The following is a 15227-nucleotide window of genomic DNA, read 5'->3' on the forward strand; positions in this document are numbered from 1 at the left end:
TATTGTAGAAAGCTTGATGAAATCTTATTCCAAGAATAAAGGGCATTGCAATGAATGTAATAGTTGGCTGCCATTATAATTATATGTACAAATGAAAATAGACTCCTTAAACTTTTAAAAATTGTTATCAAATGCCTTTAAATGGTTATATTTAAGAAGGTGCATCTCTTATGTTCATTTATTTCTAAATTTTATAAGCTTATGCAAAATATGTTACCAAAATCATGTTTTTATATAAATAGTTTCTAGCATGTTTTCAGTTCTCTAATATAAATGGCAATTATTTCTAGATATACAAAAAATCCAATATATCTTTTACATCTATCTAGAATAGTACCATCAGCATTTCTGTCGTCATCTTCAAGAACATTTTTGTAGAAGTTTTCTTGCCAATGAGTACTTGGCCTAAGTGGTTGAATCATATGAATTGGCAATATTTAACTACTTTTGATCTATAGAATGGCAGGTTCATCTGACTCAGCCGCATTCGTTGTTGTGGTTATGTTATGTTTTATATATGTATGAAATGTTTAGCGTTAAAAGGTTGCTGCAAGGAATAGTGCCCTAATTCATGTTATCTTCATTGCAGGCAGGCAGTGTGACACCTAAGTCACCCTCCACTGACATCTTTGACATGATTCCGTTCTCTGCACTGTCACACCAGTCTTCAATACCTACTCGCAACGGCACACAGCCTCCTCCAGTACCTAGTAGATCTACCGAGATTAGTAAGCTTTCTAAACAAATCAATATTTTTGGCTTTATTTAAGTACATTTTAGATGTTTCATTAACATTGTATGGCAATTTGTGTACCTTACCAAGCTGACTAAAAATTTTAATCACTGCACAATTATGTTAATATACGTGCCAAATTCAGTTAATTTTATTTTACTTTATAATTCAGAGTATACTGCTAAAGACATCACTATTTGCAGTTGCAACTATTTTATGAAAGGTGGTATTTTGCTATAGGCTTAATTACAGCATAATACGTAGTACCTAATTATGTTTTTATGGTGTTTAGGGCTATATTTTTTAAAGGTTTTTAATGATTAAAAACAATTCTAGCGGTAATTATTTTAATCATCTTTGACATTTTATAGAGCTCAGTTTACATTTTTTATTATGGAGTACATGGATAGTCTCAGTTAAAGAAATATGTAAATCTGTGAATTCCATGATTTACATTTTATTAACCCCCTGTAAGTGTTCTTTCTTGGATGTCTAAAAAGCTGTAAATTCATTGCTTTTCTGACTTTCTGTATGTCTGTAAGGAACATAAAAGTCCCTTTTTGATGAATTGGAAAGCATCTAAGAACTGCTCACCATCAAGGTCTTGACTGTATTTTGCTCTGTGCCCAGTAACAGAGAGTGAAAGAATAGTTTCCAGTGGCCGTGATCGGTCCTCAGAGCCAAAGGGGCACTGAAGAAGAGACTTTTACATATTCTTCTCTATTCCATCCCCTCTGGTTCACATTTAAGACATTTTCAATGTAACTCTGAAGTTTTAGCTTAAGGCTATTAAACATTTGGGGGCTTATAGTTTATTTATTTCCCTTGTGGAATTTTTTTTTTATTTTATTTTCCCACTGTACAGCAAGGGGGTCAGGTTATCCTTAGATGTATACATTGCAATTACAGTTTTTTCCCCCACCCTTTCTTCTGTTGCAACTTGAGTATCTAGACATAGTTCTCAATGCTATTCAGCAGGATCTCCTTGTAAATCTATTCTAGGTTGTGTCTGATAAGCCCAAGCTCCCGATCCCTCCCACTCCCTCCCCCTCCCATCAGGCAACCACAAGTCTCTTCTCCAAGTCCATGATTTTCTTTTCTGAGGAGATGTTCATTTGTGCTGGATATTAGATTCCAGTTATAAGTGATATCTTAAATCCCTTGTGGAATTTAACAGATTACATTGCACCTTTTAGGCATTCAATAGATTTCAGAGGACTAATTTGTAAATACAAAGTCATAACATTAGGACTTCAAAACTCAGTGTACAAAAATATTTCAATACTTTACATAAGTTGAAACATGGTATATTTAAATTCCTCGGAATATATTTTGTGTCAATGCAAATTTTTTTCAAGGATATAACTCATAATATACACATCTTAGTGTGTTTTTTAGAAAATGTTGCCAATATCTTGATATCATAAGGGGTAATTTTTGTCTCTATGAATGTCCCACCTCTCTTTCTTGGCCACTGTTTTTTACTTTCTTGGACTTCATCACTGATTTACACATTTATTTATTTAATTCAATGGGCCTTTGTTTAGCATGTACAGTGCACTTGAGTTATATGCTAGAATTTGAAATATAAATTAGCAATGTATCCACACTGGAAGATTTTAATTCAAGTAGAAATATAAGTTGAGAAGAGCGATTTTAAGATATTTAGAAGGGATAATTCATCAGGAAGGTAATTGAGATCTGAAAATCAACTACGATTCAGGATTCTAGATCAGATGTTAACAGGAGAGCTAGAGGTAGAGAAGGAGAAAAATGATGGTTTCTCTTTTAGACATTTATGAGTTTTGAAACACCTTCTGTAAATGTAGGTAGAGATAATCAAATGGTTTTACGGTATTTTTTTAATGAGAAACTGAAGTAACACCTTGCTATATTTTTTTAATGTCTTCATATCCTGAATGCCAAAATTTAGTATATACAGCAGTCTATATCAATAGATAGAAAGATTAGATAAATAGAAATGGTGTTCTGATTACCACTGCACCATCTCTCTCTACCTATCAATCATCTTTTTGTCTATCTATAACTCATAATTAAAGGACAGATTATTCAACTCAATTTTAATTGTAAAACTCTAATCCACTGGGACTTCAGTAATAGGACTTTTGTTTAAATTAAATCTTAAGTGTATTCATTCATTTTCTTTATATTCTAAATACATCAAAGCAGAAACCTACAAGATTGTTCCTTAGTTTCTGTCCTTACTGCCTGAGAACTCTAGCAGTTCTCCAGAACATATTTTTGATCTTTGAATATGTATCAAACTTTAATTAATTTGTTTAAGATCATGTTTCCTAACTGATTATAAATTACATGAGGGAAGAGACTTGGTTGTAAAGTCCTTTCCTCACTGCTTTAATCCAATGCCTAGAAAAATGTATGGCACATAATATGGGTTCAATAAATATTTAGTAGATAAAGGAAATAATGACTGAGTAAAGAATCACCTATTTTTTAATTCTTCCATTCTTGCATTAGATTAAATAATTTTCATTTTATTAATTACACAGCAAAATCTTTTTAAATTGTGAATTGAACTTATATGATTTTTTTGTTATAAATTTTAGGTTCATCTAAGCTGAATGAAATATGCCAAAGAGCTCTGTAATGTTTATTAATTTGCACAGTGTTTATATCTATAGGTAATATATAAAGTAGCATTACCTTAACTTGTGGGGGAGTTATGGACTCTTGAGAATAAGATAAAAGTTAAACATGTCACAGAAAAACACAACATGCCCACTCATAAAATTTTGCATTGCATTTCAAGAATAAGGATGCCTTTTAGCCCATCTGAAATCTCTGGTGATTTTGAGTACTAACTTTAAAAAATCTCTGTAATGAGTACATGTTTCTTCTGATATCTATACTTCCTCTTTATTAATTCATTTTTTTTGACAAACATCTACCATATGTAAAGCATTGTTTGATGTGTTTGTGGTATGGTGGTAACCAGGATATCCTCCAAAGAAAAGTTCCTCTGTCTCTAAGTTCTGGTTTATTGCCTACAATAAACATCAGACTGAGGAAAGCAAACAGTAATAACAATAATAATACCCATCAATTATATGCAAGATGACAATAAATTCCCATTTGTTAAGGACCACCCTGGCTAATACCTTTTGTCTTGGTGAAACTATTGGTAGCACTCTTCACTTTTAGTATCTTTATTTGGATGATAAATTATATGTTCTTCTTATTTATAAAATACTCACCAGCACCAGGAGCTTCTAAGCATTTCACATTTATTAACTTACTTAGTACATGAATCTGCAAAAAACTGTTATAAATAGGGAAGCAAGAATCTCTCATAGTGGGAGTCACAGAATGATTTTGAGGATATGGTAGAATTCAAGTGGTGTAAATACTCTTTTTTTACATAACATTGAATTTAGAGAATATGGTTTCCCAAAAAACAAAAGTCTTGAAACATTATAAATTCCCCAGTCCATATATAATTTAACTTTTTGTCAATTAAGGCTGCATTTGAATTGATTCAGAAGAAATAAACATCTTATATTAAAAAGAACTTTAATTGTATAATGTCACAGTCTTATCAATTATAAACATCAATTTTAACTTTGATACTTCTTTAGTGATTCAAAACAACATATACGTTAAAATATACATCTGGAGAGCTCTTTGGTAGTTAATTACTGCTGTTTTTAAAAAGAAATTTGGGGAATAGAATGCATTTTTAAAGAACCTATCTCAATTGTGTTATCTACGAAAGTGATATGATTTCATTCAGCATGAGATGATGTGCCTTATTTCTTTTCTGGCTAAAAGGTGAGATTAAAGTACATGAACTATGAGTAAAAGCACTTACTAATCTACCAGGTCCTATATATTGCTTCACTATTGTGTTGCAAAGTCATCAATAAATGGAACAGGGAAGTCTCAGTGAATAACATATTAATTTTAGTACATTTAAATTGCTTCAGTAAAATATGGATATTTTAATATATTAGTTATCAAATATTTGATGAATTTAGTATTAATAGGTCTTAAAGACACAGGAAACTATGAATACTTTGTAATCAAATAGTCTTTAAGTCATAATGAAATGGATCTTCGCTTCTTTGTTGGTATTTAACCAGCCTAAGTTCAGGAAAGCCCAACATGAAGTGTCCATGTGGATAGAGGCTCATTTGGTTGTGCAGGTATTTCTTTATGTAATCTTGCCTTTGAAATCTGACTTGCCCCCACTCACTCCTTGTCATTTCATTTACTAAATTATTTTCTTCCTTTTAGAACGAGACCTGTTTGGAGCAGAACCTTTTGACCCATTTAACTGTGGAGCAGGGGATTTCCCTCCAGATATTCAATCAAAATTAGATGAGATGCAGGTGACTATTTTAACAGATTGGCTCATATTTTTTTTTCTTTTTTCTATGGCACTAAGAGGATGCTAAACATTAAAACTACTATTCCCTTGAATTATTATCAATTACTTAAAATAATTACTTTAAAGTCATAGTATACATTTAGTCCTAAAAATACTCAGACAGATGCTAAGGATAAGGTTTTGCTGTATTTTGTTCTGAATGATGCAATTTATGATGGCAATAAGATGGTTCATTTTTTTATACAAAATTACATGAATTCTAAAGATTCATTATTCAAAATTCAAAAATTAAAAGGTCATTGAACTAGATTTCCAAGATTTGATCTCAGTTTTAACAATTATGAATTTCAAAATTGTGAATGGGTGGATGAAGGAAAATCTTTGTAAGAATGATATCAGTCTCTCTTAGAAAGAACCATTGTAAATAAGGTCAACTATATGGTTGGTGATGGATGGAAATTAAACTTTTAGTGGTAAGCACACTATAGTGTTTATAGAGGTAGCAATATAATATTGTACACATGAAACATATAATGTTACAAACCAGTGTTACCTCAATTAATTAAACAAAAAGTTAGAGCTGTGAGCTAAAACAGAGAGTTCCAGAGGAGCAGGGTGGGTATTAAAAAAAAAAAGAAGCATTGTAACTGCAGTTCATAACCTCTGGGCTCTTACTGAAAAAGCAGATACCCAATGACAACGTCTTCAGGAATGTAGTCCAGTTGGGTTTTCATTTATTTCTCTCCCTTTTATTGTTCAATTCTTAATTGCTCTGGAATTTTGAACATATTGGTTTCGAAAGCTTTGTAGAGTGGAGCATGATTAGTAAGCAATCTTATAAGCACTATAATAAAGCCTTCTCTTCATATTTCCCTTTATATTTTGATGAAATTATTATGTCTTATTTTTCATCAAAAAGGCTAGATATATGGTAGAATGTTGACACAGACCAATGGTATGAAGCTGATTAAGGAGATGTGGTGAAAAGAAGGCGTGATATTTATTTATCAGGCCTAGGTTAATACATTCACTCTCTATGCTTCACTTCCTGGGAAAAAAATTAGTTAGTGGATTATGATCACACTGATGAAACACTGCCTCCTAGAAGGAAAATAAATATGCTTTCACAGATTTTAGACTGCAGGTATGAAGCAGTCTTTTTTTCTAGGTATTACATGAATTTCCTTATTGTTCTAGATCTCATAATAACTTTGCATTTTAAAATTTAGATTTTAAAGTATATGTTAAAACAAAATTTCTCAAGTTGGGTTATTTATAATTCCCTTTTACATGAAAAATTATTTTAATTCTTAATATTGACTTAAACTATTATTATAGCATTTCTTAAGTATTTACGAAAAAGTTATAAACATTTTATCCTTATAGCTATTATTATAACATTTCTTAAAATATTTACAAAAAAATTATGAAAATTATATCCTTATAGCTTTTATACAACTATTAATTCAAAACATAAATTAAATAAAAACAAAATTACAACACCTAATAAAATTCAAATTAAGAACTTTAGTAGTTTCTATTGTGGCTCAGTGGGTTAAGGACTGAACTTTGTCTCCATGAGGATGTGGCTTCCATCCCTGGCCTCACTCAGTGGGCTAAGGATCTGGCATTGCCACAAGCTGTGGTGTAAGTCACAGATGTGGCTTGGATCCAGCGTTGCTGTGGCTGTGGAGTAGTCCTCAGCTATATCTCTGATTCGACCCTTAGCCTGAGAACTTGTATTTGCTGCAGGTACGGCCATTAAAAAGAAAAAAAAGAAACTAAAACCATCAACATCAAACTTCTATTGATTTCAGCATGTATCCTGTTTGATGATACAATTTCCCTTCATCTTTTCTGTAGTTCAAATACTATGAGAATTTCACTCAAATAGTGCATGATTATTTAGTAAGAATGCTTTATTTACTTCATATGAAATTAATTTCTTTCCTTTTTCATCAATTCTACCAATTATGCTTGTACTACTTGAGACTAATGCTTTTGTAGAAATAAACACAAACATGGGCACTGATGTGGTAGTATTTGTTCTCAAAGATTATATATAACAACAGAATGTCTATTAATATTTTTTAGATTTTCACACAATAAATATTTTCTATAGATTTTTTGAAGATAAGCCTATATTTCCAGATTCTTGTCAGGACTTAGTTTGGGAAATACTGTATTAGAATGATTTAATAATGTGTTAGTCAAATAATGCTACACTGTGGTATTTTTGCTTTTGGTTTTGTTTTTGTTATTTCTAATATATTCTTAATGTCTTTTTTATTTTTTTCTGCTTTCATGGTGGGTAGCGCCAGAGATGGTTGGTATATTGTTTTCATAATTTTAAACAACTTATTCTTAAAGCTAAACCTTAATATTTGCATGTTTTATTTAGTAAGTACTCAAGTAGCAGTTTCATATGGATATGTCTGATTATTAGTTGTGTTTAGCGAGGTTTTATAAGCCATATTTTGGGAGTTATTTTTCAATTACTTGGTCACATTGTCCACCTCATTTTTCAATTACTTGGTCACATTGTCCACCTCATTGTTTGTCTTTCTTTTAGTCCACAGTTTGTTTGCAAGGTCACTTTAACTAAAGTAAAATAGTATTTTATCTGAAGGCTGTGGTGACTTTCATTATTAATCTTATTAGCCTAGTTAATTGAATGAACACATTTAGTCACTGTTTTTAATCTTTGCATATAATGCAAAAACCTAATACAGTATAATGGATTGCATAAACCATACTGAGTAAGCCTAGTGAACTTTTGGTTTTCCTCTTTTATTTGCAGAAGAAATCAAAGAAATATTTCATGAATATAAGAATTTAAACAGAAATATTAAGCCATATGATTTTTTAAACTTGTTAGATATTTGTTTGAAATCAGTTTAGATGTATGATTTGACAAAATTTAAACTTCTCAATACATGTTACCAACAGGCAAATCAATGTAATAGTATTGATAACCCAGAAGTGTACCTTGTATGTTATAATAATTCCATACATTAAAAAAGAAGCATAGCAAGTCAATGAAAGAGTTTCGCAGTAAATGGTGTTAAGTCAACTACTTAATAATTTGGGAGAAGATCAATGTATAGCTGAAATGTGTAACAAATACATAAATTTTAGAAGCATTGGCATTTTAAAATGTTTGAAATGTGATTCAATATTTATCAGATTTTTGAACTGGAAAGAAATTTTTACTAACAAAATAAAAATATATACATATAGTCTCCTATAGAAGAACTTCTATAGTTCTTTTAAATTTTCTCTTAAAAAATATAAATATAGCATATACGCATAATTTAAGTAGACAAGTTATTAGGTCACTAAATAATCAACAGATAAATAAAAAAGTAGTTGTTCACAAAAGAAGACCACAGGTGGCTACTTACTTGTAGACATGTTAAGTCTTATCAAAGAAAACATACAAATTAAGAACTATAAATGCTGTTTTGCTCATTAAAATAGAACTTTTATTTGTTTACTAATATAAGTACAAATAAAAGTGTGAAATAAACACTCTAAATCATTTCTGGGCCAGGGTCAGTTCATAGCATCCTTTTGGAGAGTAATTTGTTACTAATACTTGGATTTGTATTTGATATTAAAACTTTAATAAAATCTATTCTGAGGAGAAAATAACTATAAATATGGAAAATCTCAATTCATAAAAGCATCCAGTCAATCTTATATGTAATTATGAAGTATAGGAAATGAATCACGTAAAATTAATAGAACATTATAAAATCATTTTAGGGACTCAAACTAATAAAGTTGTTCTTCTAAGATTACCAAAAAATAGAAATGTGTATATATATATATATGTGATTCAGTAAATACATTATATATAATGTATAGTTATTTGTAATATTATTAAAATTATTTTTTACTATATAGGTAGAGTAAAGGGAGACTTAAAGGGAATGCGTCAACATGTAAATTGCAGCATATGAGTAGTTTTTTTTTCCTTGATATGGTTTTTTCCCTATGTCAAGGTAACAAAATGCAACTGGGCAAAATATTTTATATTAGTAATAACATATTAATAACAAAATCAGTCTTTTGTGTGATATTAGTTTATAATAGTTTCCATTACAACATAAATTAAATAAAGCCTTATTTTCCTTCAGAGGTTTAAAATTCAAGAGATATGAAAACCTTAGAAGGATTTAGAACCCATTATATCATAACTTACTAAATGAGACCTAGAAGGAAAGGTCAGAAAATGTGTGGGACATTTTATTTTAGGAGGAAAGAAAACCAAGGAGATATAAAACAATCTGTCTGTCAATAGGGATAATTAAGTTAATCTAAGAGGACTCCAAAAGAATCCTTAAAAAATCATGGAGAAATTCTTGTGATATGACTTTGTTGAAATAATGATAGATTCCTATTTTACTTTGATTGTTATTCTGCCTTTCATATATTTATAATACATTGATAAATAGTATTTTCAGGGTAATTGAAGTGATAGCAATGTAACATTTAAAAAACAATTGTATCAAATTTTTCCAAAAGTAATATATATCCACGTTTCTTATCTATCTATCTATCTATCTATCCATCTAGTTTAGCAGAAGATGACATAGTACCTAGATTCTTAGATATCCAAATAAAAGATTTTTAAAAACAGTTTGCTTTCAATATTTTTAATTTGAAGTAGAGACTTCTCTAAGTATTTGGCAGCTATTTAAAAATATACGTACATGTGGCAAAATATTTCTCCTGGTGTTAGTCTTAGTCTTTAAGGAGTTCCTGTCATGGCTGAGCAGAAATGAATCTGACTAGTATCCATGAGGCCTCGCTCAGTGGGTTAAGGATCTGGGGTTGCCTTGAGCTGTGATGAAGGTCGCAGATGCGGCTCAGATCCCGTGTGGCTCTGGCTGTGGCGTAGGCAGCAGTGGTTCTGATTTGACCCCTGGTCTGGGAACTTCCATATGCCATACCTGTGGGCCTAAAAAGCAAAAAAAAAAAAAAAAATGTATACACACACACACACACACACTCATAGATATAATTTGTATTCTAAGTACCAGGAAGTAGTTTTGAAAAACCCTTAAAGTGACAGCATTGCTGTGTGGTCTTTGTGCTGTAGACATAATGAAGAGTGGTCTCTATAAACATTAATCCTGAAAAGGGTGTTGCTTGCATTTTGTAATGAATTCTTCCTCTATATGATACTGTTTACGTTGGATGTATAATAAGATAGATACATTGGATACCTGATCTAAGCGAAAGTAATTTGAGTAAATGCAAATAGATACGCAATTGGCTAACACACAAGTAGATAAAAAACAAAACATAAAGCAGAACAGAGGACAGAAGTCTTCTCTTTGAGAGAAATTTTCTTCTCCTGGGGAATAGACTGCCCTTCACATTTCATTTTATGAGCAAGGATGGGGGGCGGAGAAGGTGATAAGACCAGAGATGGTCCTCAGTTCAGTTATCTTATACAGAAAAGAGAGCTTTGAGTAGGGAAGGACAAACTCCTTTGCCACTAACTTTTAACTCAACTCCCCCCCACAAAAAAAAAAAAAAAAAAGAAAAGAAAGAAAGAAAACCAAGACAATTCATGGTAATTGTATTCTTGCTCTCAATAAATCAAAGGCAATGTAATTTCCAGAAATATCTAAAACATACTTGGGGAGAGTGGGATTTGAAGCAGTAATTTGCTACTACAGGCAGCTGCAAGGCTGATAAAGGAAGCTTTCTCTGTGGCAAAGTGGTCTGCAATCCTGTGTTCCATATAGGATACAGCATTGCATTTAGGGAAAATATTTTAAAGTATTTTACCAGGCTCTGGACAGTGGTAACCAGGAAGAAAAGGTGAAAATCATCAAACTGTTATCAACTTGCAGTCTAGCTATCTTATGTTTAAATGAATATTGCCCTTTCAAACCAAGGGATTTAAGCTACAGGAGAATGACATAATTAATTAGACTTTTCTGAAAAGAAGCGTTTAAGTCTTAAAACTACTTAATTCCACATATTTCTGTTTTCTTCTATCTCTTATACATGCTAACCTCATGAATATTTAAAACTTTTAAAGGGATAATGGGCAGTTCCCCTGTGGCTCAGTGGTTAACCAATCCAACTAGGTTGAGGTTGCGGGTTCAATCCCTGGCCTCGCTCACTCAGTGGGTTAAGGATCCGGCGTTGCCCTGAGCTGTGGTGTAGGTCGCAGACATGGCTCGGATCCTACTTGCTGTGGCCTTGGCCTAGGCCGGCCGGCGGCTACAGCTCCGATTAGACCCCTTAGCCTGGGAACCTCCATATGCTGTGGGTGCAGTCCTAGAAAAGACAAAAAGACAAAAAAAAAAGGGCGCCCTAATGGGTAAGAAAGCACTTGATAAAAATTTGACAAGCCAACATTTGACATGATTATTTCTTAGTTGATCAAAGTGTGAAGATTTCAACTTCTGTTCATACTGTCTCATTTATGGTTTCTTTCCTTTCTTTTTTTTTTTTTTTTTTTTTTGCTATGAACATTTCCTATTTTAATGATTTTACTTTGTTTTATAGGAGGGGTTCAAAATGGGACTAACTCTTGAAGGCACAGTATTTTGTCTCGACCCATTAGACAGTAGGTGCTGATGTCAAGAAGAAGAGGTCCTGAATGTGTTAAATTTGTTTTGTATACATATGTATCATTCATCATTTACTTACGACAGGTATTATACATGTGCCAATATATTTTTGAATATCTTAACTTTTTGATGATTATTTCAGTAAAATTTCCCAACATCCACTGTAGATCTGTAATATTTTGTTTGAAAAACAACCACTGTAAAGTAGGTCATACTTTTATGTTCCTTTCTGTTTCTGTTTGTAAAATTTATAATTGAAAGACAAATTATCCAAATATCTGCCTTGTCTGAGTTCTAAATAATTAGTTTTTTCGAATTTCTGCCCACACTGCAGGCTACTAATTTATTACTGATTTCCCAAAAGCCATACCTTAATAATGTGTTTGAAAGTCCTAAAGAGATACACCAATGCCAGACTAAATAGGTTCTGTATTCAAACCAAGAAACATGTTATCACTCATGAGACAGATGGCATTTTATGTATGAAATGTTGTTCATATTATTGGGAAAATGTAAACTTTGAATATAATATCACCAGGTTATTTTTAGCAGGTAAGATAACAAAAATATAAATTCCAATATTAATTACACCAAATGTATTTAGAGTATTTATTAGTAAAGTCAAGGTAATAATTTTAGTTATTATTATCAATTATACTCTAAATATTTTATTTATTTCGTCAATAAAGATTTGTGGAAAAAACAAAAACTTGCTATTTACACTTAAAATTTAATTTCTAATGAGGTAAGTTACATTACCAGACAGATGTTTACTGAACATCATCTGATCTGATGTTTTCTAAAAAATGTTTGGAATATATGCTATTGTTTCAGTATCTATTGCCCATATTTACTTTACCAAATATATTTTTTCTCACTGAATAAGACTGTCCTTCTTATATTTTTCTCCTTTAAAAAGATATTTTCTCACCAAAGTTTATTTTGTGATGGCACATTTGTTTTGATACTTTAAAAAATCTATGGCACCTCTACTTATGAATTGTCAATGTTATTTAGCAAATTTAATTTGTATTTGATTTGTTAAAGTCAGAATGTCATATTTCACAAAAATCAAATTACTGCTCAGTTTGGTTTTAATATGAACAATAACATTTTCTTGTACCTGATTCTTGACATGCTGATGAACTCTGACTTTTAAAAATGTTTCTTTCCTATGCCTTTGCCAGTTACGTAACAGATTCTAATTTGTCCTCAGTGCAGCAAAAATTTATGGTCAAATTTATAATTTGGTTCATCACATTATAAGAAAAATAAATTAATGAACCTGTGAGCTTAGATTGAGGGTAGATCTCAAAAATTTTCTTTTCTTTTAGTCATGGGGATTTACTTTAAGTGCTAAAGGTATATTTTCACTAGGAAAAGAGATCAAATATGCTTATGCAATATTATATTTGTATGTATCTTCATAATGTTCTATGGTATATATAAGCCTTCTTGTTTGTTTTCTGTTATTTGCTAAGTTGTACCTTAACTAGAGGTAGTATATGTTTCATAAAGAGGAGTCTTTTTAATTTTGTTTGTCATATAGTATTTTGGAATTTGTATAATGAGAATGTTTAGAAGCCATATCAATGGCTTTTTTTAACAGATAGAATTTGTATTTTTATTGTACTTTAAAAAGCTTTATGTAATAGGTATATATTTAGTGGCAATTTATTATCAATGGTAACACAATAGAGTACTTTGCACATTTAAGGTATGTTCCTTTACCAATTTTTAATGGTAATCAATTCTGCTACTGGCATGATTAAACAGTACATAATTGGTCATTAATTATGAACATTTATTTCACCAGTGCATTTTTATGAAGATCCAGTTGAAAATTGTATTTCTATGTAAACTCAGTGATATGTTTGATTTTGCTGAGAATAAATAATTTTAAATAAATTATATTGTATAATTTACTCATTTAATAACCTCTAATTAATTTAGGCACATTCTGAAGCTACTTCATGCCAGATTTTCCTGGTCATAAATTAAAGCCAAAAGAAAGACAGAATGAGAAAGAAGAAAGCATGAAGATATTTTACCTTTAATTTCATTTCTTACAGCCCACACACATTTTAGCCTTATGATGAAACATCCTTTGGTTGTGAAAACAGTGGACTTCATCCTGTTGATGAGAGAGATCATAGTTTGGTTCCATTCACGAAGCATTTGGTATAATAATTATATTATGTAAGTATCTCTTTTGAAAATGGAGAGCCTTTTTATCCTGGTAATACAAAGAGTGTCTTGGCCAATGGTCTTAAAAAGGTGGACTTGATAATAGGATTTGAGCTGTGGCTAATTGGAATATCGTGAAGACGTTTTGAACCTATTTAAAACACAATGTAAAGTATTCGAATGGCACACAGGACTCACATGCACAGCCTTTGCACACCTATGAACAATTCATCCAGCCATTCAATAAAGTTCATTTATTACTCACTCTATGTGAATGACATGTATTGGGTGGGTAGGCATGTCTGGCAAGTTTGCTAATAGTCATTGTTAAATTGAAGATGATAGGAGCCTTGCCTTTAGTGAATTTATCATTGTAAAGGAAAAGTAAGGCAAATATATGAATAAATAAATGAAAGTTAATATATATTAAAGTACTATGTGAACCAAAATGGATCTTGAAAACACTTATATTTAACTATGTTTAAATTTGGGTACCTAGCACTGGCTAGTTTATATAATGTTAGATAACCAGTGTGAGACTTAGAAAGACAGGCCAATGACAGTAATTTTCTTTATCTCTTCTTGTTTTTTGTGTTTGGGCTTTAAATTTTTTTTTTAATTTTAGTCACATTATGGGAATTTGTTTTCACAGAATTCTAATAAATTTTGTGTTGTTGCATTTCTAAATACTGACTTTTATTTTTACCCTTTTTGATGTTACTTAACATAACCATGAAAACAACTGGCTGTTAATATTTTTCTGTTCCAGTGTTTCCCTCTATAGTTCCAAATTCAATATTTATTCATGATTTTGGGTTTCAGCCTCTGTTGAATTACTTGAAGAATCTTGGACTCAGTTTTGACAACTGAATCCCAGCTCCACCCAAACTACACTTTTTACCGGCAAATAACACACTGTTGATATGGACATGGGTATCATTACCCTTGGACCCCTAAGTCTCATGCAGGAAGTGCCTAGCTTAAGTGGCCTCTCCTTCCTAGATAACCTCAGACAAATGTCTCAAGAACTTCCCCCTCCAACACCCATCTCATAAACTTGACACAAACCTTAATTCTTATACACTTGTTACATGTCTTGATCTCATGTTATTAAGGTCCAAATATAACCCACTTCTAGAATTCTCTCCCTCAAAACATATTTTCTCTGGAATTCATCTAAAGCAGGATTCCTTACAGTAGTGAGGAGACTGCCTCCTAAAATAATTTGTATCTTCTATTTCCTTACTTTCAAGTGAAATTTTATGAAACTGGATATTATTTAAATAGCAAAAGCCATTATCTTTCTCTGAATTCATTTCTTTCCACTCTAGTTCATGAA

At 31.3% G+C, this 15227-nt stretch overlaps 2 protein-coding genes across 51 annotated transcripts in view; both read left to right on the forward strand.

The window, feature by feature from the left end:
* Nucleotides 1-13609, forward strand: part of GULP1 (GULP PTB domain containing engulfment adaptor 1) — a 263558-nt gene extending 249949 nt beyond the window's left edge. For all 50 annotated transcript variants that reach the window (XM_021075367.2, XM_084999167.1, XM_084999162.1 and 47 more), the window contains 3 exons: nucleotides 590-728; nucleotides 5009-5103; nucleotides 11637-13609. In XM_021075367.2, coding sequence (XP_020931026.1) covers nucleotides 590-728; nucleotides 5009-5103; nucleotides 11637-11708 — 306 coding nt within the window. In that variant the 3' untranslated portion in view covers nucleotides 11709-13609. The remainder of the gene's footprint in view (nucleotides 1-589; nucleotides 729-5008; nucleotides 5104-11636) is intronic.
* The window catches only part of COL3A1 (collagen type III alpha 1 chain), a 528757-nt gene that overhangs the window by 171654 nt on the left and 341876 nt on the right, over nucleotides 1-15227 (forward strand). The gene's annotated exons all lie outside the window — the stretch shown is intronic.

The sequence above is a fragment of the Sus scrofa genome, chromosome 15, assembly GCF_054392235.1.
Source record: "Sus scrofa isolate SSC_HxYL_T2T_F1_AM1 chromosome 15, Sscrofa_HxYL_maternal_Yorkshire_Landrace_v2.0, whole genome shotgun sequence".
NCBI classification, from domain to species: Eukaryota; Metazoa; Chordata; class Mammalia; order Artiodactyla; family Suidae; genus Sus; species Sus scrofa.